Source organism: Trachemys scripta, chromosome 10 (genome assembly GCF_013100865.1).
Source record: "Trachemys scripta elegans isolate TJP31775 chromosome 10, CAS_Tse_1.0, whole genome shotgun sequence".
Taxonomy (NCBI): domain Eukaryota; kingdom Metazoa; phylum Chordata; order Testudines; family Emydidae; genus Trachemys; species Trachemys scripta.
The window spans coordinates 55,107,501-55,131,639 of NC_048307.1; the positions used below are offsets into that span (position 1 = coordinate 55,107,501).

At 39.2% G+C, this 24,139-nt stretch overlaps 1 protein-coding gene across 4 annotated transcripts in view; it reads left to right on the forward strand.

Moving 5' to 3' along the window:
* The window catches only part of OTUD7A (OTU deubiquitinase 7A), a 129,942-nt gene that overhangs the window by 83,708 nt on the left and 22,095 nt on the right, over positions 1 to 24,139 (forward strand). For all 4 annotated transcript variants that reach the window (XM_034783108.1, XM_034783106.1, XM_034783107.1 and 1 more), the window contains 2 exons: positions 16,357 to 16,484; positions 20,721 to 20,870. In XM_034783108.1, the coding sequence (XP_034638999.1) occupies positions 16,357 to 16,484; positions 20,721 to 20,870 (278 nt within the window). The remainder of the gene's footprint in view (positions 1 to 16,356; positions 16,485 to 20,720; positions 20,871 to 24,139) is intronic.

Sequence of the window (24,139 nt, forward strand, 5' to 3'; positions counted from 1 at the left end):
AAAATATGTAGAGCTGGTCAAGTGTTTTCACAACTTTTTCTTTAAAAAAAAAAAGTTTAATTTCAACATTTTTCTACAAAAATAAGTTCGGTTCTGAACTGTAAATACAAACACAGAGAGATTTTTATTTCCTCCCTAGCCTCTGCACAGGACTCCTGCACTATATCTGTGCCACCAGGCACTGAGGCACAGTGTAGGGCAGGCTGCCATAAGCAGCCCTACGCAACTCCCTTTGCAAGCCCTGTCTCAGGGGGCAGGTGAGGGGAAAGGACCAGGAGGGGGATATTCCAAACTGCGCACACACTGGAGAGCCTACATGGCTCCAAACAGTGGATTGGCCTATAGGCAGACCTCAGGAGGCTACTATAAATTAAAGTACACTTAGTGTTGCTCTGATTTATATCAGAGGCAATATTGGTCCCTGGAGCAATCCAAAATCCCAAGGGTATACAGGTGACTTAAAGCCACCTTTGTAGCTTCTGCCCCTTGGCTGCATGTACTGTGCTTAGGGTGACCAGATGTTCCGATTTTATAGGAACAGTCCTGATTTTTTGGGGTCTTTTTCTCATATAGGCTCCTATTACCCCCCACCACCGTCCTGATTTTTTACATTTGCTGTCTGGTCACCCTAACTGTACTGCATTTCCTGCATCTTTACTTCCTTCTGTGTAAATTGGAATCAAGGCTTCATTGGTGTCTAGGTTTCTAATAGTCACCAATTTTAGGAGCCAGGATAAGTCCATCACCAGGAAAGAATACACAAGTGATCTATTTGAGTAGCTTTAACAGAGCTTGTACTCGGTGTGAACACCCATCTCAATCCAGAACAGCAGCCATTTTTCCATTCCATCATTTCACATGTGCACGTTTTTTAAAATTCAGGGTCCAAGCATTTCTTATGATTTTTCAGGACTTCTAGTCCGAGACAAAACAGGGAAGTGAACCAATCTTTTTTTTTAATATGAAAATGTGGCAGTTTGATTTTTGAGAAAAGCTTAAGGTCATGTCTTATTTTATCAGAGAATTTTTCTCATCCACTTGGTTACACAAAGTTCTTAATTACTGTAGTAAATAATTACCTTTTTTATTTTAATTGAGGCATTAAGGGGCAGAAAATCATGAAGATCATGTTGGTTTGTTTTGTGGCCTAAAGTTTAGTTGATGATTTATTGAAAAGCAGTTTAAAAGCAAATCTATAAAATGTGTCCACATGTTTACTGATCTGAAGAATGTGACAGTCATGAAGAAGTGCCCAGCATATTTTAGACATAAAATACGCATATACCGTATGTCAGACTGAGTAAGAATCATTCAAACATTGCTGCAGGGAATTCTTGCATCCTCCAGGGTGACAGGATCACATACACAGCCACTTAACCAGGGTATTGTCAGTAGGAGTAGTAGCAAGTTGTGAGTTTAAAAACAATTTTTTTTTAACTTTTGTTGATGTTGAAGAGAAAAGAAAGGAGCGTTTAAAAGTGTAGGTTAGCATAAGTGTTTTATGTAGAGTCAGATCATGTCCTTTATTTATTTTGGAGAATATGATAAACATCTCGTCCTTCCCCAACCTCCTTTCCAAATTCTTGTATGTCGTATTATTCTGGTAATTTAAAAAGGACTTAAGGGGAATTATCTCATTGGCAAGACAACAAGACAGAAAGGTCACTTTGCTACAGTCCATGTCGTCTTGTTTAATTTGGGAAGTTGCCTCCTTTGTAATCGTGTGTGTGTGTGTGTCAGAGATATTGGTTTTCTCCATTGGGAGATGAAGACTCCCTGAAATGCTAAGTAACAATCCAAGCTATTAAAACCTCCAATACTCTTGTTGGTCAGGAATTATGTTTGCCTCCCACCTCTGTGCTCTAGCACACCTGGCATACCTAGCCATATCAGATGCAGTTTAAAGCAACTCAGCATGTTCTAGATTTAAATTTTCTATGATTGATGTCACACAAGATATTTTTCGGTTTTAGTTGAAAAATACAAAAAGCTAAGTGATTTGTTTAAAAAAAAATCACCATTGATGGACATGATAGAGACTTAACTCAGAATACCAAAGAATTTAGTAATCATGAGGAATTAAACAAAAAACTTGTAAAATAAATGCATCTTAAAAGAAATTTGGTGTCGAGTGTGTTGTCTATGAGGGTTTACATAGTGGAAAGATCATTTGGATGTTCCTGAGAAGGCCAGCCTGGTAATGCTTCTGCAAACAGACGCATTACCCTGATAATGGTCTAAGTATTCAATCATTTTTTAACTGTTAAATGGGGAGTGACCACAATGACCTTTGATATTTTTACATTTTCTTTCATTGGTCGGATTAGTTCTGTAATTCATACATATGAGTTTCTTTCTATCCCTTGGTATTTGGAGAGCAAATGCCAATGGGAGATTAGATAAAATAGCTTCAGAGGGAATAGATATTTTAGTGCTATATTGTATTTCCTACTGAAATTTGTATTAGAAGTTTTGTATTTTGCTAGAAGCAAAATTTGTAAAACAATCTAATTATGGTCTGTTCAGCTTCCTCAGAAAATTATACACTTGATATTCTCAAAGAATACATGAACTTCACAATCTATATTAGTGACAGTAATATTAGTTGTATCCGGAGGCCTCACTCATATTGGAGCCCCACTGCACTAGGTTCTGTTCAAATGCATAAGAACCAGCTATGGCTCCAAAGCTATTACAATCTGTGTAATGTTAGAAATAAGATGCAATAGAAGAAGCTCTCTCTTTGGAGGATGGAAATTTGGATCCAAACCAAGCAATGATGTACCCATGGATTATGGTCCTATTGAAACTGAGTTGTATAGTCCTGTTGTAGTCCCATGCAAATGTAAGAGTCTTTTCAGGATCAGGATATTCATTAGTAGGGTGTTGCTGTAAGTCAGAAGATGTTGTCTTTCAGTTCACACTTATGGCTGGGCTGAAGTCTGTAGTGCAAGATCATACTCTGGCTTATACATTTCAGGCGGGAGGTTGGGTGCATGATGTAGATCTCACCAAGGACTCCATTTTAGAAGAATTGTAGAAAAAAACATTTGCTGATTCCTGTGGGTAAATTTGTCATCATTTCTACACAGTCCCTAAACAGCTAGACACAGATCCTCGGCCAAGGCTGAGGAACACATAATAGAGTTTAGAGGAAGTGGGGAAGTGGACAAAGGTTGCCATTTAACTCCTCTGATTCAAGGCCAGCTGCAAGCAAGACCACTTGCCTGGCATAATTTAGAGCAATCTGAAGGCTGAACAAAGTGATGCCAGCAATCAGTGATCCTCAGAGACCAATATGGCAGCCTGGAATCAGGAGAACATTAAGAAGCTGTGCAGATGCCTTCTTATCAGCAGCCACGCCCCTTATGCTGGCAACAGGGGTGGATTGGTGTAGGAGCTATTACACTGGATGATCCTCCCAGGACAGTGTTGGCTGTAGGACCACTTTGCACAGGAATTTGGCATAAAGTAACTGCAGTACAGCACAGATGCCAGGTCTGAGGGCCATATGCTGTGCGGTTGCTGAGTGCCCGCAACACCCATTGAAACTAATGGTAGTTGAGAGTTCTTAGCACACCTCTCAGGATAAGGTGCTAGTGGGCTATGGTATAAAGAACAATAAGTAATATGATTTCATGAAGAAATATCTTGCCAACAAACTTGACTGCTCTTATTTTATAGAATTATAAAAATATACAATATCTGCATTTTAGTGAAATATTTGATACATTACCATTCAAAAGTTTACTCTCAACTACCTTTAATTGGCTTGGACATAAGCACAGTCATATGGACTGAAAATTAATTGAAGGACCTTAAATAAAATGTAATGATGAATGGCAATGTATCCAGTTGAGAGGATGTGGCTAATTGACTACTACATGGATTCTTGTTAGACCTAAGTATTTTTCAGAATCTTCATTAATCTTCAGCAAAATCATGAAATTCATGGCTGATGGTAATGAGGAGGAGGAGATCTGAACACAGTAATGACCCAGAAATAATACAGTGTGGCCTAGAGAACTTGGAGAAGTGTGCTGGCCATGACAAAACAAGAATGTGGAAAAATGCAAGCTGGTGGCTGTCACAGATCCATGGGTCTGCTCTGTGCCCTAGCTTGTAACCAGTCCCTCGGGAGTGACCCCTTAAGTATGCCAGGCTCCAAAGCCCCATGCAGTTCCATAGGGACAGGCTCCAAAACGGAGCTTCAGGTGCCAGTGAACCCTGTCTACCTTTGTGGCTCCCAGCAGCAAGTCCAACAGAGCCAGACTCCTCGGGGAGGCTTGTCCTTTACTCGTTCAGGGCACAATGCTCCCAGTAAGTATTTGCAGCAACAGCAGGCAGCTTTTTCAAAACAAGATAATTTATTAGTCAGCTGGCATACAGAATCTGAAATTCCTCAGGTTAGCGTGGAGTAACAAAGGTTAAGATGGAGCTCAGCCTGGCCAATGTCAGGGCTCTACCCAGCCAAGCTGCTGTAGAATTTTGGCCCTGTCTCTCTGTCCCTTTTTCCAAGTGTGCGCACGTGCGTATGTGCTGTGTCTCTGTGAGCTCAGCTCTTAACACAGCCACCTGACACCTTTCTCCTTTGTTCTCATGCTGGAGGCCTTTGCTCAGCTTCCTTGCACAGGTAAGGAGAAAGAAATCTCCTTCCTCTTAGGTATTTGTCGGTAGGTGTATGTCGCCACTGGGGTTTCCATTTGTCTCTTCAGCGCCTCCATTCAAGGTTTAGACTTTATTCAGCTTGTTAATGATTCTGGTTTCCAACCAGGCTGCTGAGTCACCACCTCATCCCTTCCCTGTATGCTCAGTGCATAGCAATGCAAAGCCCAGAGGAATACTGAGGCGTGCAGAGGAATCATAAAAATATTACCAACATTTCCAGATTTGTCACAGGGGCAAATAACAGGAGAGAGAAATCTGAACTGCATGAATGGGATTGTGAATATAAATTTTGAAGAGACTTAGTGATGTGATATTGAAGGGGGGAAAAGGACAGTGGAATTTTGATCATATATAGAGACATCATATCACTTGGCCAAGGAGGTCACGGTCCCTCTCTACACAGCTCTAGTGCAACTGCACCTCCACTATTGCATTCACATCTGGGGACTTCATCACCTGGGAGATATTGACTAACTGGAGGGAGTTGAGAAAAGAATAACAAAAAGGATTAGGAGACTGGCAATACTGTCTTATGAGGAAAGAGACAAAGAGCTAAATACCTCTGTCATGTTGTCCTAGTACCAATGAATCTCCTAAGGTTCCTTTTGGCTAAGCAATGATTATGGAAGAGACATAACAGTCTGCAAATATTGGAAGGCAGTAAACACCAAGGAGGTAGAGGAGTAAGGAATAATGAGAGGAAATTAAGAGAGAGAAAATGTAAATGGAATATCAGGGAAAGTTTTCTGACAGATTGAATAGATGCAAAAAAAAAAGTGACATCCCCATTGCTTGGTACACTTATAAATGGAGTAGATAAAATACTAGCGTATGTCCTGAAGGGAACAAGCTACACTGGTAGGGAGATGGACTAGATATATTCTGTGATTCTGAGGTTTATATAATACCAGCCCTTCAACTTTAGTCTGCTCCTCATACATTTTCATTCTACTGACACTCCCTGAATTAGGTGTGAAGATTTTATGTGAATGTTTTCAGAGGGGATGCAAAATGCCAGGACTTTGGCAAGGTTACAATATTTGGATTGCACCTCCTAGTGCAATGCCCCCACACAATATTCAGTTATTCTCTCCTGACAAATATAATACACATTTTAATATTAATTTTCATTATATCTGAATCACTCTGATAAGCTCATGATTCAGGTTTCCTCTGGAAAGAAATGAGTGAGTGGGTGCCAAAGCAAGAGGGAGTCGTGAGTGAAGAATATGTGCTGCTCTTCACAATTTTATAGCATGCAGCATGTGTCAATAGCTTATAGACTGATCAGATGTTGCTTTTTTTCTCTGTTAATGCTACTTGTTCACATTGAGCTGTTTGTACATTTTCCTCTTCTTGTTCTATTACAAAATTCTATCTTGTGTTAAGTTAAAATCAGATTAAAACTGGAAGAAATTTGGTCTAAAATAGTGGTACAAGTCTAGTGCATCTATCCTCAGGGTTTTACGGTGAAGTCATTTTCTGGCAATGGGTTGTATGGTATTTCAGGTACAGTACATGGCAATCTTACTATCACTCTGTCAAAATCAGACCGTAGCATGAATTTGAGCCATGCATGTTGGGCCCTGATATTCCCACAGATACGTGATGTATGCTATCTAGACTTCAAAGAAGTTTTTTTCTTTTGTGACTTTCTGTTTCCATGAAACATGTGGAAACAGTCCTAGTGTACACATGAGTAAAAACGAGAAATATGTGACCCTAAAGTTTGATGGGAAATTCTAGACACATTAAAAGAGAAAAGATCTCCTCCTTACCTGGAGAAGAATATTGCTTGCTTTTGAGAAACTTATGATATTACACTAATTCCTTCTGAACTGGCTTTTCGGGAGCATATGTAAACTCTAACACTGATTCGGAGGAAAGAATAGTGATAAAAATACTTATATCTAGTGCAAACGGTAGCTGATGATCTTTGTAGATTCATCCAAAATACTGAGAGGGAAATAAAGGAATATTTAACTGGTACTGCTAGAATTTAGAAATTTCATTTACATCTCATCCTTTTGGAAATGCTTCCGCAGATTCCATAAAATTTTACGATATGGTAAATGTGGTTGCTGTATATTGAAAACATACCTGAGCTCTTGGTGTGCTAAAAGTTTGTTTTATGTATTTGCAAGCATTTTGGGGCAGGAGCTGTCTTTTTGTTCTGTGTTTGTACAGTGCTTAGCACAATGGAATCCTGAGCTGGGACTTCCAGGTGCTACTGCAAGACCACTTATAATAATAATAATAATAATAGATCATTTAAAATAATAATCTCCAACTCCAGCCCAATTGTGGGCTCAGAACTGGATTCTGATTTGTTTGGTTATCATATTTAGGTTGTTATTATGTGGCTGTTACCATGGGATCTAAGTACCTTTTTGTGTAAATAGATGCATTTATTTTTGGCACTTCTTCCAACTGACAGATGTCTTTTGCAGACTAGCTAATCTCACTGTAAAAACAACATGAATTGTGAGAGCAATATTAAAACGGTGGCATATTTAATCATAATAAGGTTCCTGCACTGCATGTTATTTCCACATGATTTTGACTTCTGAGCTTTATATAGTATACGACATTGATAGTTGTGGAACAGACCCTATTACCAGTTCAAAATCATTTCTGTTAGATTTCCTTGTGTTCTTAGATCACCCGTGAAACTTCTGTTAGGACATTCAGGGACACTGTTGTCTGTGGTCTGTTCTCTCCTTTACACATGGAGATTAATGCATTTAACTCCCTTTAATACTAACAGGAATTACGGCTGAAGTCCATGTCTTCAGCACCAACCATACCGGGAAATGAGCTTTTGCTTAGTGGACCAAAGTGACCAGTATGGAGATTGTAAACTCTGTGGGGCAGATTCTGTCTTTTGTTCTATGTTTATATTCTATCTAGCACAATGGGGTCCTGCTCCATAGACTCATAGACTCATAGACTTTAAGGTCAGAAGGGACCATTATGATCATCTGGTCTGACCCCCTGCATGCTGCAGGCTGCAAGACCCTTCCCTGGACTCTACCGTTGAAGTCCCCAATCCTGTGTTTTAGTGACTTCAATTGGCTGAGACCCTCCTGCTAGTGATCCCTGCCCCATGCTGCGGAGGAAGGCGAAAAACCTCCAGAGGCTCAGCCAATCTACCCTGGAGGAAAATTCCTTCCCGACCCCAAATATGGCGATCAGTAATACCCCGAGCATATAGGCAAGAGTCTCTAGCCTGACCCTTGTTGGCCATTATGTTATTCATGTACCATTGCTTGGTTTTCCTTGGCTACTATGTTTTATCATTAAACCATTCCCTCCATAAACTTATCCAACTTAATCTTAAAACCAGACAGGTCCGTCGCCCCCACCGTTTCCCTCGGAAGGCCGTTCCAATATTTCACCCCTCTGACGGTCAGAAACCTTCGTCTAATTTCAAGCCTAAACTTCCCCCCGGCCAGTTTGTATCCATTCGTTCTCGTGTCCACATTAGTACTAAGCTGGAATAATTCCTCTCCCTCCCTTGTATTAACCCCTCTGATATATTTAAAGATAGCAATCATATCCCCCCTCAGCCTTCGCTTTGTCAGACTAAACAACCCAAGCTCCTCTAATCTCTTTTCATACGACAGGTTTTCCATTCCTCTGATCATCTTAGTCGCCCTTCTCTGCACCCGTTCCAGTTTGAGTTCATCTTTTTTAAACATTGGAGACCAGAACTGCACACAGTACTCCAAATGAGGTCTCACCAGCGCCTTATACAACGGAAGCAGGACCTCCCTATCCCTACTAGATATACCTCGCCTAATACATCCCAAGACCGCATTGGCTTTTTTCACCGCCACGTCACATTGTCGACTCATAGTCATCCTGCGGTCCACAAGGACCCCTAGGTCCTTCTCCTCTTCCGTTACTTCTAACCAATACGTCCCCATCTTGTAACTAAAATTGTTATTATTCATCCCCAAGTGCATCACCTTACACTTTTTACTATTAAATTTCATCCTATTTCTGATACTCCAATTCACAAGCTCATTCAAGTCTCCCTGCAGAATATCCCTATCCTCCTCCGAGTTTGCAACTCCTCCCACCTTCGTATCATCCGCAAACTTTATCAGCCCACTCTTGCAATCGGTCCCGAGGTCAGTTATAAATAGATTAAATAAGATGGGTCCCAAAACCGAACCTTGAGGCACTCCACTAGTAACCTCCCTCCAACCCGACAATTCACCCTTTAATACGACCCGCTGCATTCTCCCCATTAACCAATTCCTTATCCACCTCTGGATTTTCATATCGATCCCCATGTTTTTCATTTTAACCAATAATTCCTCATGGGGTACTGTATCAAACGCTTTACTGAAATCCAGGTATATTAGGTCCACCGCATTTCCCTTATCTAATAAGTCCGTTACTTTCTCAAAGAAGGAGATCAGATTCGTTTGGCACGATCTGCCCTTCGTAAAACCATGCTGTAATTTATCGCAACTGGGGCCCATAGGTGCTGCCACAATACAAATTAATAATCATAATAATGATTAATAATAACTAATAATCCATTTTCTCTCTCTTGCCTCCACAACCTGGATGTCAGGCAAGGGGCAGCTATACAATTGATTGCAGCCATTACTAATAGCCCGCAACCCCACATGGGATTAGTAGCCAATGAATTCACACAATTTGGAGATCCATTGGCTACACACACCCATAAACTTCCTTGTCAAACAAAGGGTAGAGAGTCTACCTCCATGGTTGTCAAGTATCAGAGGGGTAGCCGTGTTAGTCTGAATCTGTAAAAAGCAACAGAGGGTCCTATGGCACCTTTAAGACTAACAGAAGTATTGGGAGCATAAACTTTCATGGGTAAGAACCTCACTTCTTCATGAGGTTCTTACCCACGAAAGCTTATGCTCCCAATACTTCTGTTAGTCTTAAAGGTGCCACAGGACCCTCTGTTACCTCCATGGTTGTTCACCTTTTCACTCTACCCCCACATCAATCTACCAGTTCCCACAACATTTTGGGTTTCCCACCGCATGATGATTTCATCCTAGCTGTGTAAATCCTCACAGATTTAGAACATGCTTTTATGGTTCTTCTAGTATTTGTTATTGCCCTTTCTCTTCTCCATCTCTCCCTGTAATAAGAGGTCAGTCTGGAGTATGTTTTTGACTTGAATCCTAACTCAGTACTGTCTTCAGAGTGTAACACTGTGATCTTTTTGGTCATTTTGCCTCATTCAATTATGACAGGAATCTCTGTTTGCACGTGTTTCATTTTGCTCCAAGCTTTTTGGTGTTTTTACGTTAAGATGTACAAAAAAAACAGTATAAAAGAAAAGATCTAGTATATTTTTTAGCCTTTGTCATCTAAGTCCAAATACTCATTCACTCTTTGGAAATAATATCCAAATTCACTGAGTTAAAGTGTGAGGTCAGCTTAAGAAATACTGAAGCGAGTTTAAAATAATCTTCTGGGAGAGACAAAGAGAGAGACAGTTTGGGGAAAATGAATAATGGGAAATTACATGACCTGGGATCTGTTAAATCATATACACTGGGAACAAATAACTTCTCAGCAATATTCACTTTCCCTTTCAACCTCCTTCAATTTGCACAGTTTAATTAGCAATCACAGTAGACTGGGAATCACACCACTATCGCAGGGTAAATTGTGAACTAAAAAGTGACTTTTATTGATGTAAGAAATATTTTAATATTTAAGATTAAATTTCTAGATCCTTTCATCCTAAAAGATAGTAAAATTCTTCACAAATGTCATCTATACAGGGAACATTTCACCTACTTTGGAAATGCAACCCCCCTAGAATAATGTGCACCCACTTGTTAACAGCTCATAGAGCTGCTAGTCAACAGTTTAGGACAGAAAGTGAAGGAAAATTCCATAGCATGAAGTTGATGAGGGAATTTTAGGTAGAAAGAATGTATCCAAATTATTACTTGATCAGGAAATCAGTGTTTACCCCCTGAGTCTTCTGAGGTGTCCCTGGGATCTTTGATTGCCACAGATAGTAAGCACTTCTTTGTTGTCTCATCCAAAAGAAATCCAGCAGCCTAAGGTCCCTGAGTCCACTCCTAACCACATGCTGAATCATTGGTTCAATACTCACACAAAGCAAGGATTGCTACTTCCTGAGTAGCCAGCACCACTTCCTGCTGCATCATGGTTTTTCCCTAGAGTTCCCTTACCCAAGTAGTAGGAGTAATAGTAGCAGCAGTATTACATAGCACATCCTTCCCTTATGGAAGGTGATTATAGAATGGTGTTATAATTTTTGAGGGAAGGGGCAGCCTTTACAGTCATAGGATATGTGCATAGGATTGGTATATGGATGAAGGAGACCCTCAAAATATAGAAGTGGAAGGAAAAGTCTTTGGACCTCTACTGATCTGACAATTGAAATTGCCATTAAATCTTTTGATGAAAAAAAATGAAACATTTGCAAAAACTTTCATTAAAAATTTGTTTTGATTTCCCCCCCCCCCCCCAATCTCTACCAGCTAGCATCTTGTGTTGCTACCTTCCCTGTCTGAGGTACTTGTGCACCTTCATCCCAGTGGTGGCTGCATTTCTTTGTGGCTGCGTGGATGTTCTTGTAAAGCATGTTGAATTCCATCAGAAGGAAAGTGCACTATCCTGTCAAAATATATGAACTAGATGATGATATAATTCATGGTACAGAGAGGATAATTCTGATTCCCCTCGTTTACATTAATGTGTGTTCAAGTTGCCATATCACTGAAAGACAAGAAATAATCTACCAATTAAGCAAACGTTTATTGCTTAAAAAATTGAAAATATGCATTTGAAAAAATAGATCTAATTTCTGTGCATTAGTTTGATATATTTCTTTCTCTTTCTTTTGTATTGCGATATAAATTATTTCTCTAAATTCTCAACAAAAAAAAATAAAATATGCAGCCGCTATATATATCCTCACCTTGGAGATTTGTTTTTTGCTTCAGTTTTCTCAAAAAGTCTGTAATAAGGAAATAAACCTCTTCAGTGAGACATGTGAAGAATAGACAAACAGTGAACCATTGCTTCTGGCTACCCATTTGTCTGTATCTTTTGGATGGTCGCTTACGGTCACAGATTTCTATAAAATGTTCTTTTAAAGAAGGGCACTCAAGGTTCAGTTCACTTCCACTCTTTGTATTGCTTTCTGAAAACTTTCAAAGCCGCTGTCTCAGCAGCACTTTCTATAGACAGTTGATTTATTTCACAAGGTACAGACTCCTAGTCAGTGGTTTTTCTGACTTTTTCCGTGTTTTACAAAGGCAAGAGGATATAGCACTGCTTAGGAAAAATCCATTTTCTCCAAGTAAGGCTCTATAAATGGCATTTATTTAACTGAATATTGATCACAACATAAATCTCATAGACTTATCATTCCGGAGGTGCAGGAGAACTGGAGGGTGAAGTGCAGAAATTGTCTCAGTAAAAGATATGGAAGGTACAATATAAGAGTGATGCACTGGAATTGTTCATGCACTTCCTATACTTCTAGATAAGATTTTTCAGCTAATTCCTCGCACACAGTTTAAATATTACTTTAGAGAATTACACAATCTATAGAAGTTTTGCACGCTAAACAGAAAAGGGACCGATATTCAGTTATTTGTATGTCAGCTAGAAATCTGGACCATGGCCCTTATGACAGAGAAAAATCTCTCCTTAACTCACACCATTCCCTATTTTCAAAAAAATGACAGTATTCTGCAGCTATCTGTAACTGTACCAAAGCATTCGTGCAAGATGTAGCATTTGGGGCCATTACTATAGAACACTGAAGTGCTACTTTTTTCCTGGTATATGAGAGAGACAGACAACAGAGAGACTGAACACAGAAAACCTTTATTGATCCTGAATATGGGATCTGTTTTCACCATGACAAAACATTAACAATGGAATGCTGTATCCTGTGTAATAGGACACGCGTTGGTTAATACATTTCTTGGTGAGATGGAAAAGTGAACAGTGATGCAGTAATATTTATAGGCAAAAACATTATTTAGGTTAGTCAAGACTAGAGAAAACTGTGAAGAATTCTTGTAGGGACCGAACAAAACTAGGTGAATGGACAGTAGGATGGCAGATGAAATGCAGTGTTGCCAATGCAAGCTAATGCACACTGGAATAATAATTTTAATTTCTCAGACACATTACTGGGATCTAACCAATCAGGAAAAAGAGCTGGTTATCATAGTGGATAGCTCAATGCAAACTTTTTATCAATGTGAAGCAGTGGGTAAAAATACAAACAAAAATTCAGTGTATATATAAAGAAGATTGAAAACAGTACTGAAAATATAATGTTATTTTATAAATTATGCTTATTATAGTAATTATTATACTAATATTATACTACTATTCATATTATATTTACAAGTTACACTGTATTAAATTCTAATTATTATGCTAATATTGCTATATTGCTTTTATATACATCAGTGGTACAGTGTTCACTCACCTGATTAACTGTGTTCAGTTCTAGTTACCCTATCTCAGATAAGGTCTAGCATTGACAAAAGGGGTTAAGAGATGGGTGACAGAATTATTAGAGGGATGGAAAAACCTGAAACAAATATTGAAAAAGATTAGGGTGACTGAAGTAAATGCAACTCCCCACCAACTCACCCCATTGACTTCAGCAGGGCAAGGATTTCACCTTAGGAATGTTTTTCGTTTGGAGTTAAAATGAATCAATGAAGACAGAAAGGGGTTTTGAAATAATGTTGTAAATAAGTAAATCCCGTTGTACATAGATTTGTGATTCCACATCCTTCAAGATATGAACCAAAAAGTTCTATTTGTGCATAACAATAAGAAGGGCATGTGTGTCACTGTTCACTTTTCCATCTCACCAAGAAATATATTAAACAATGTGTGCCCTATTACACAGGATAGCGCATTCCACTGTTAATTTGGGAGAATGTCTAGGCTGCAGTGCCAATGTTAATTTGTCATAGGTCTTACTCATCATGGAATCTATATGCTGTGTATGTTTTAAATAACAATCAATTAGCTGGGTACAATTTCCTCTCTGACTGTCTCTCTCCCTTCTTGCCTATCATCTTCAGATTTTTAATGTATTGTGTTATTCCCTTTTACCTCCATTTGCTGACAACTTCTCTGCCCACTAATGTGTCAGACATAATACAAGGCGAGGATTAAAAATGACTTAATGACATGAGGGTTAGTAGGAAGGAGAAAACAACAATACTACTAGAAAAACTGCAGACAGAGGAAATACAAACTTATGTAAAATTTTCAATAGTTCTTACTATTGTGGTGACTGAATGGCCTCCAAGACCGAGTTCAGCCAAGTCGAATAGAGGGCTCAGTTTATCTGCAGAACAGAAGATATGATAGCTTTGTTCTTGAAGTCTGGATCAGAGATTAATCCATGTGTACAACAAATGAAAAACCTTTTTGGCCTTGTTTGTGAAGGTGCTGACCACTTGTAGCTCCAACTTTTGTTTTGGAGAAACTTGGAATGTCCCTGTTGCTGCTGCAACTTCTGGGCTGCTAGATGCCAGAATATTTTTGGTTTTGAGTGTTCTGTATACTTTCCACCCTGTATCTCAATACGATGAAAACATTTGTGTTTGTGTACAGATACATATGTACGGTATATATACATGTATGTGAAGAATGTAGAATCTTTGAAAATCTGTATTTGGGGGGAGTCTAATTCATTTTTGGTACCACAAATCTTTCTTTTTTTAAAGTAATTTTACAAAGTTGTTTAGATTTCTGAAACGACATTCTCAGGAATATGTATGGCCCTCTAGATGTAGATGTTGGTTTAATGCTTTCTATTTATCATGTTGACTTTTGTCCTTGTGGCACTTGATACTACTAGCTATCAGTATATGGACCTTGTATGAATCTTATAGGTACTGACCTGGGTGCTTGATTGAACAATTATAAATTACAAGTCTCACCTTATGTGTCACAAGCATTGTAGATGTAATTTTTGCTGCTTGCCTAAGCTTTGTACTCTATAATCCTCTTGGGTAACAGTGATTAGGAAATTTAATCTAGGTTTTCACTGCAATGCACATGGCACCTAGATTCCTCATTTGTCTCTTCTAATGGATGTCCAGCAATTATGGCATTTTCCATTCTCTGTCTTTGCTGGTGCCTTTCAGACATGAGATTATGAGTAGAACAGAAACTGTCTGAAGATCACCCCAGATAGGATTGACATCATTCTAATTTGCTAACAGCATCGTCTGCGTACTTGTCTCCTCCAAGATCTTTTTGTAGGCAATTTGTTCATTTTGGCCACCTTTGAAGTTAAGGACTCTGGTCTAGTAATGGATATGATCTGATGTACAGAATTATCTTCTTACTTTGACACAAAATGTCATATCAACAACAACTGTGAAATATTACCAAATAACTCCCCTTTCTTGGGCAGCTAGATGTTAAAAGGCCATTCTGCTCTTTCATCATGAAGAGAAAGTATTATAACTTTCTTTCTGGTGTTATTAAAATAAGCTTAATTGTATATAAAATATGAAGGGAGAAAAAGCTGACATGTAGAAGTCTTTTCAAGTGCTCAAGAGCTTAAATTGACCTCCAATTAAATTTTGCATTGTTTTTCTAAATTCCTTTCTTTTCATGCATGACACTTTCCAAACTTTATTTTAAGTTACTTTCTCATTATGAGCTTTAGAGCTACTTAGGCTATTGTTGAATGTTCAAAATATAGGCTGGGGGAAAAATTGGTTAAAGCTGCATTTTTTAAAAAATGTCTGTAAAAGCAAAAACATTAATGACCAGCTATTTTGACTTAAGAATTGCTCTTAGTTTGATATGTGTTTTATTCTGCTAGTGCAACACGAGGATTTGTCATTGCACTCTATATAGTACTCCGAGCTCAATCTAGCTCATGTCAAAGTCGATGGAAAGATTCCCATTGACTTCAGTAGGAACTAGATCAGATTCATTACGAGGTCATCATAAATGAAAGAGTCAGATGTTCAGTAGTTTATTCTGTAGTCCTGTATAGCATTTTGACTTTCATGGTCTCTTGTCTTAAATGTGAGCTGCTTGCATTGCTTCTTTTTTGTATGACTTCAGAAACAAACGTCAAAGCTGGGCAATAAATGGACAAGAAAATTAATTTGAAGGAGATTCCTCATCTCTTCCCTACCCACACCCTAGTTTTTTTCTTTGTTTTTATTTTCTTTTTGTGCATATTTTGATACTGATTAAAAGACTTAGAGGCACAGGTTTAGAGACTGAAGTCCTCTCTCCACAAGGCAGGTATGACATTGGTAACAGAAGTGCCAGCTGCCTACACTGCCATACCAATGTGCCTCAACCTTTACCTGGGAGGTGTGGGGGAATACTTGACTCTCTAGCCTTGGCTTCTCTACAGAGGGTGCCAAAGGTAATGGTAATTTTAGTGATAGGGACGACCATCCACTAGGAGCTTGGCTGAGAATCACATGAAACTGGTGGCTACCAAAATGTATCAAATAGTAAAGATTTCAATCACTACTAATCTAACCTGAATTTGAAATGAAGACTGAAAGAGAAAAGGTTCCATGTGTCATTGCTAGTTCTCTTTCTCTTTGTCTATTATAATAACCTTGAGGAGGGGAAAATCTTCATTTGTAAGTTGATCAGCTGAGATCATTGTGCTATGTTTTCCAGAGTTGATAATTCAGAAGATCCAGTGTATGAGAGTTTAGAAGAGTTCCACGTTTTTGTCTTAGCACATATATTGAGAAGACCAATTGTTGTTGTAGCAGACACAATGTTAAGAGACTCAGGGGGAGAAGGTAAGTTTTTCATTAGCACTTTATGCACCTAGCTAAAACAAATAAATGTAGTAGCAAAGGAATTTTAGAGCACAACACATTTGTCCATTATAACAGTCTTTTTATAATAATGTCCATAAACGAGGGGTACCAGTGCACAGCATTTCAGGGATTTTAGGTCTGTGGAGCCCATCATCTTTCATGTGACTTGATTCGTGTGTCTAAAACCATATACAGCACTGTGAACATTTGCCCCATTTTAAAAACAATATTGAAATTCAGGGAATCCATAACAGATTTATAGGGCAATCAAGCTCTGTTAGCAAAGTTCTAATTCTGCTGTATTCTTTTCTCCTTCCACACTCTGCAATCGTCATTTCTCTATCAGTGTTTATGCTTCTTTTTAATTTTTCCTTCATATGCATTTCCTTCTAAAATTTAAGTCCTTGTTTAATATAAAAGTCACCGAATTTAAAAACACATTCTATAGTTGTATGGCTTATCTGAAGCACATTGAAGTCATTGACTGCAATGGGCTTTGGATCAAGTCCCGGGTCTAAATACATTTTTAAGGATAGATCAACTTTTTATCTTTTCCTGTTGACTTACTAAAAGAGGGTTGGCAAATATTGCAATTCATGTGGACTGTACTAGATGAATTATGACACCAATAACAAACCACTAAATAGTGAATTGTGCAATGTATCATCAAATCAAATAGTTTGCAAACAATTCATGCACTAAAATGTGTTCTGAGAAAGTGGTTTGAACCATTTCAAGTAATGAACACATTTATAAAGGTCAATTTGTTTACACATAAAAAAGTGAAGTTAATCCAATAAACTATTCACAATGAATAATTTGCCCAGTTCCTATTATAGTCCTATTTTTTTCTGAATGTTTTTGCATACGTTATCCTATGATGGGTCTTTGTATGTAGTAACACTTATTATTAATGTCATCTCAAAATTCCCACTATAAGCCCCTGTTTACAGTTGCTTATAACTTTGCCAAACTATAACCACTTTAGGCTAAAATTTTTCATGCTGAGTGTCTGCCTGAGGCTGAATTCCTTTGGAAAATTTCAGCTAAATTTGTTTGGCTGTTTCTGAGAATGAAGCTGGGCGGACCTGTATTGTTTGCCCATGTTAAAAAAAATTCTAGTGATCTCTTCTTTGAGAAGCTCTAACACCCTTATGCTTTGGAGCAGGAATTTGAAATTTGGCAGGGCTGGCCTTAGTGTCAGAGAAGTGCCTTTTGCCATCCCCATCTAAATCCACCCAAATTTGGCGAAGTTCTAAGCCTTTGAAAAATCACTGTTCACACATGCCCAGGGCCAGGCAACCTTAATTATGGTATTTCCTAACTTGCAATCTTAATAGTGTTCTCTTAACATAGTTTTCAGAGCAGAGCTAGAACCTTTAAATCCATCCCCAAACCTCTGCCACTTGAGGTAACAGCATAAGTGATAGCAGTAGCAGGCTGTCATTCTCTATGTGGACCAGCACTGGGGAGAGGGAGAGGGGATGAAGCACACACTTTGCCAGGAGCAAGCATGAACTGCAATTTTTGTAAAGACTTATACACTTGGATAAAACTATATATATTTTCCCTAGCCTCATTCTTGGAAATTCCTGAACCATTTTGGCTAAAATTTATCAAACATCTTAGTCTGACAGTCACCCAGCATGTGAAATTTCAGATCAAATTATTATAGTTTGCCAAACTTACAGGCAACCAAAAACAAGCTCTTGTCATGGGAAGTGTTGGTTTAATCTTATGAATAGGCAGTGCTAGCATCCCTGCCTATATTGTATAGCGAATAATGCACAGTTAAATAGATCATCACATAAAAAAGTATTTTTTCCTGGTGCAGATTTTTCCACACTTTTTCCTACATTTTTGTGTTACTAATGTAAAACAAGTGTTGAAATATGAGTTTAACTGGGGCAGGCTTGAAAACTAACAGTGTTTAACACATAGATAGTACTTTCCTCTTCAGAGTGCCTTGCAAACATTAATTCATCTTTGCTGCCTCCTACCAAGCTGTGAAGTAGGTAAGTGTTATTAATTATCCTCGTTTTACAGATGGGCACACTGTGGCAGAGATTAAGTGATTTTTTTAAAGTCACAGAGGGAGTCATTCTCAGAGCTGGATTTAGAATTCAGGAATTCCTAGCTGCTAGTCTGTTACTCAGACCAATAGACCATGTTTACCTTTCCATGAGAAATGATTTGTGGTTTTGTGGGGGCAAAAAAAGGTGTTTAGTCACTGCTTAATGGGATGTTGTTCTGAATGCTATAGTTATATGAAACTTATGACTTTACTGTCTCATGTATAGTATAAGAGCCTCTGTAAAATAATGAGGCTCCTGTATAATAATAGATTAATTGGTACTGTGACGTTCCCCTCTGGTGTTATCTGGACCAATGATCTGCTAGGTCACTCCAATCCTTGACTCGGGGAGCCAGCCTTACCCTGCTCTGCCGTGAGAACCCCCCCTCCGTGGCTGTTCACGCACAGCCTCTAGCATGTAAGCTGCCCCTTGGCTTATGTAACCAAATGACACTAGCCAATATCTCCGGTCCCAGACACAACCCTAGGAACCTCCGTCTTGCAGTGTCCAGTTATGCCCGCTCGACGCTGCAAGCTTATATGAGTTCGTCAGTTTAACAAAGAAATTTATATGTGCCAGGCTTGTTATCCCAAGGGGAGTCTCTGACATGCTTCAAACCAAACGCGCTGCTTCGGGTGGAATAAACAAACAGATTTATTAATTATAAAGATAGATTTTAAGTGATTATAAGTCAAAACATAACAAGTCAGATTTGGTCAAATGAAATAAAAGCAAAACACATTCTGAGCTGATCTTAACACTTTCAGTGTCCTTACAAACTTAGATGCTTCTCACCACAGGTTGGCTGGTTGCTCTTCAGCCAGGCTCTCCCCTTTGATCAGTGCTTCAGTCGCTTGGTGTGGTGTCTGTAAATGTAGATGGAAGAGAGTGAGAGAGAGCATGGCAAATGTCTCTCCCTTTTATTATGTCCTTTCTTCCCTCTTGGCTTTGCCCCCTCCCCTTCAGAGTCAGGTGACCATTACCTCATTGCAGTTCCAAACTGACCAAAGGAAGGGGGGTGACTCCTTCAAAAGTCTAACAGATTCTTTTGTTGCTGCCTAGGCCACCGTCCTTTGTTCCTGTGAGGCTGGGCTGGGTTTGTCCCATACCAGCCCTGATGAGGTGTGAACTGACTCCTCGTTCTTGGAGAGTTTTTGCCTGGGCTTGCTTTAAGCCATGATGATACATTTTCAGCCCCATAATGTATACATGAAATTATAACCTATAACATTACTGTAACAACCAGGCTCAGTGCATCATGAGCCTTCCAAAGACACCCAACATGACAAACTTTGCATTGAATACCACACAATCATTTTATAAAGATGAACATGGGGGTTTAGGGTGTTTCCCGAGGTACAGAGAGTCACAGATACATTTAAATTTTCAGGCACCCATTCTCTAAACCTCTGCCACTTTAACAAAAACAACTAGAAAATGTAATATATGATGATAATAAGTTGGCCAAATCAATACATGAATAGGGCTTAGAAAAAATCCTTCCCCAATATACAATAGTTGAATGAAATATCAAAGAACACAAAGGGAAAAGGAACACAAACACTTGAACTCTCCCCTTGCAGAGACAATACTCATAACAAATTGTAAATGAGCACTACATATGCAACAGTAATCAAAGAAAATCTGTTTGGCAAAGAAATCTAGTAGCCAAGGATATAATCAGACTACATTGCCAAAAAAAAAAAAATGTGATACCGCATGTTTGGTGCCAATAATAAGAAACTTTTCCTTGTAACTAAAAATATTCCATGGAAAATTCAATTCTGCTCATGTGTATCAGACATGAAGATCCTGTTGTTATACAGTTACATTTTCACTAATAAACAATTGCAATTAGGGGAGAATTTGGGACAGGAAATTGTTTCATAATTATTTCTAAATTCATAATTCCTTTAAAATTTTACCATGAGACTTGAACTATTCTTTAGACTGTTTTCAGCGCCAAAGAATTAGGTTTTCCTCTCACTTAACACTGCCTGCTGACACCCACATGTAGCTCTGATAATGTTGAATCGTAACTGGTATAAATTATATAAATAATGTCAGGGTCCATTTACTCTCTCCATCCCATTTTTTAATGGTTTGTTTATTTCAAGAAATCTTGCATCTGTCTTTGCAGCATTTGCACCTATCCCATTTGGAGGAATTTACTTGCCATTGGAAGTTCCACCTAACCGATGTCACTGCTCACCTCTTGTTCTGGCTTACGATCAAGCGCATTTCTCTGCTCTTGTATCCATGGAACAAAAAGATCAACAGAGAGAACAAGGTATGCTGAGAAATTTCCTATCTAGTCAGTATTTTGTGGTGGAGTGGAATGCAAAGTGCTAATTGCTGTTTTTATCAATCTAAAAGGAAACTGCACCCATTGGATTTTACTGGGTAGGCTCATTTTAATCATCTAAGAACAAGACTGGAGCCAAGAGCTCCTGAGTTCTAATCTTTGCTCTAATACTGATTCTCTCTCTCTTTCTGACATTGTGCTCTTGACCCCTTTGTGTCAGCTTACATATATGGAAATGAGATAATACTACTTACCTGTTTTACACTAGGGATCCTGAAGACATTCATTAATTAGAGTTAGTAAAGTGTTCTGAAGATGAAAAGTGGGTCACACAGTTGTGATTGAAAGCTTACATAGGGTATGTCTACACTGCGATGAGGAGATATGATTGCAGCTCATGGAGGAGTTCATAGCCAAGTTAGTTTTGATCTAGCTAGATCAAGTACCAATAGCAGTGTAGTCAGGGCAAAATGGGTGGTGGCCCAGGCTAGTTTCCTGTGTACAGCCCTGCCCAGGACCTTGGGTAAATGGCTAGAAGCTGGACCATGCTAGTCATGGCTACACTGCTATTGTTACTGGAGCTAGCTTTGGTCTTGCTGTGTGCTAAAGTCACACCTCCTGATTGAGGTGTAGACATACTTTTCATTAGGGGTATCTTTAGTTGTGTATTAAACATATTTTTCCTTTAAAAATCAATTAAAACTTTTATTTCTGATCCACTTGCTGACATCTGTTTTTCTGAAAAAAAAAAAAAAAAAAAAGATAGCAGCTGTATAAAGATATTTTACCATAGGTTTATATACCAGGTTTCAATCTGTTGAAATATTGGGCTAAGAATGAGAAGAATCTTAGGGCCAGATTCAATCCTACATCAAGAGTTGGGGAGCTGGTCATGGCTCCCTGACCCTGAATGCCGATCTGCACCAGCCTCAATGATGCTTAGGGTATCTGCTCAGCTGTTCTAATGCAAATCTCTGGTTTTCAGGGTTCCCTCTCCACTCTGAACTCTGGGGTACAGATGTGGGGACCCGCATGAAAGACCCCCTGAGCTTATTTCTACCAGCTTAGGTTAAAAACTTCCCCAAGGCACAAATCCTTCCTTGTCCTTGGATGAGTACTGCTGCCACCACTGTGTGAGTTAGACAAAGATTCAGGAAAAGAGACACTTGGAGTTCCTGTTTGCCCAAAATATCCCCCCAAGCCCCTTCACCCCCTTTCCTGGGAAGACTTGAGAGTAACGAAGGAGGGCACAGACCAGACCCTTGGGTTTTTAGGACACTAAAAACCACAATCAGATTCTTAAAAAAACAGAACTTTATAATAAAGAAAAGTAAAGAAGCACTTCTGTAAAATCAGGATGGAAGGTAATTTACAGGGTAATCAGATTCAAAACACAGAGGATTTCCCCTCTAGGCAAAACTTTAAAGTTACAAAACCATGAATAAACCTCCCTCTTAGCAGAGGGAAAATTCACAAGCTAAAACAAAAGGTAATCTAACGCATTTCCTTGCTATTACTTACTATTAGATACTTAGTTCAGACATGGCTTAGGGAGATGTATTTTCCCTGCCCTGGTTCCTTGCTGACCCGGAGAGAATACAAAGGAACACAAAACAAAAACCTTCCCCCACAGATTTGAAAGTATCTTCTCCCCTTATTGGTCCTTTTGGTCAGGTGCCAACCAGGTTATTTGAGCTTCTTAACCCTTTACAGGTAAAGGAAGGATTAACCCTTTACAGGGTAAGGAGAGATTATGCTACCCTTAGCTGTATGTTTATGACACTGGTGTAGGGTCCTTAATGGACCATATGCTAGTGGAGGATAGGCCTAATTCCACCACATCCCTCTTTTCCACAGCACAAACCCTATTCTTGGGGTGATGGGATAGCTAGTGCAGACCTAGATGCGGCACATCTGTGCCAGCTGGGATTTCTCCTGTGCCAAGGTAATTCTCTGCTGACTTTTTGTAGCCATTCTCCTGCTGCATATGTGTTTCCCATTACAGTTAGAAATAGGAAGATGGTAAACCCTTTCAGCAGTAAAATTCTTAGGTTTCTTTAACTAGAGCATTCTAACACATTGCAGGCTCAACCATCTAGCCTAAACCTGAGGCCCTACTGGGCCCATGTTATTCCAAAGCTTGTAACTTCATGCAGGGTGGTGCCCAATGAATCCACCCAGGCTCATGAGTGCTCAGGCCTCCTCACAAGTCCATCCCCCCTCGGTACTGATGGAAAGGTAAAGCTTAATTCAGAGGAAAGACCATTAGTGCATCCTGATCTCTGCAGGTTCAGGAAAGCCTCTCCCCACAGACCCCAATAATATTTTTCCCATTGAGGGGAATCTAACCCCAGCTGCAAGGACAACTCACCAAAATGTGTGATCCTGTGAAACAAACCATTGCACAACTCACACTTACTCAGCAAGTGCAGATTGAGACTGATACCACATCAATCAGGAACGCAAATGATGGAAGAGAGGGTGGGATTTGCATGACGGTGAGGGGTAGAGCAGAAAGACGCCTGCTTTCTCCCTGTTTTGCCTTTTATGGATGGCAGTCCACTGGCCAATCCCACGGACTTCAGCAGTCCCCTTGCCAGGAAGGGCTGAAACGGTCCAGCCTGCACTTTGGTGTGGCTCACCCTCCCAATCCAATGCCATCTGTAATAGCCAGCACCTCTCATTGACTGTTTAAGTTATGCTTTTGAAGGGTACCATGTAGTCTGAGGAAAATTTATAGCACGTCAACAGCAACATTCTGATTGTTAAACCAGAATAGAAATTGGTTTATGATCTGTGACACAGCTCACATATGTACGCAGATATTGCAGATGTCCACATGGCAAAAATACATGTAATCAATCAACTTATATATCCCTTTGCTGGGGAAAAACGGTGGCAGCTTTCATTTTGCTAGTTTACCTGAAATTATTTATGTTGCCTTTGAACACTGTTTTCACATTTTCATACATGTGCAAGCTGTGTGAATGTGCAACAACAATAGCTGTGCTTCTGCATGTAGTCACAGCAACTGTGTGTTAAGGGAACATTTATGCAGATAACTGTTCATTGGCTTGTGCACACATAATCACCAAAATCCATATGTACAGGCGGTTATAACCACTTGGACATGTATGTACCTTGAGAATTTCTAATTGAATTTTTGGGAGGAATGGTTGAGGGAGTTACAATACACTATCATGAATAGGAAAAATTGTGGTTAAACATTAAACAATTCTAGTTTTCCCCAAATA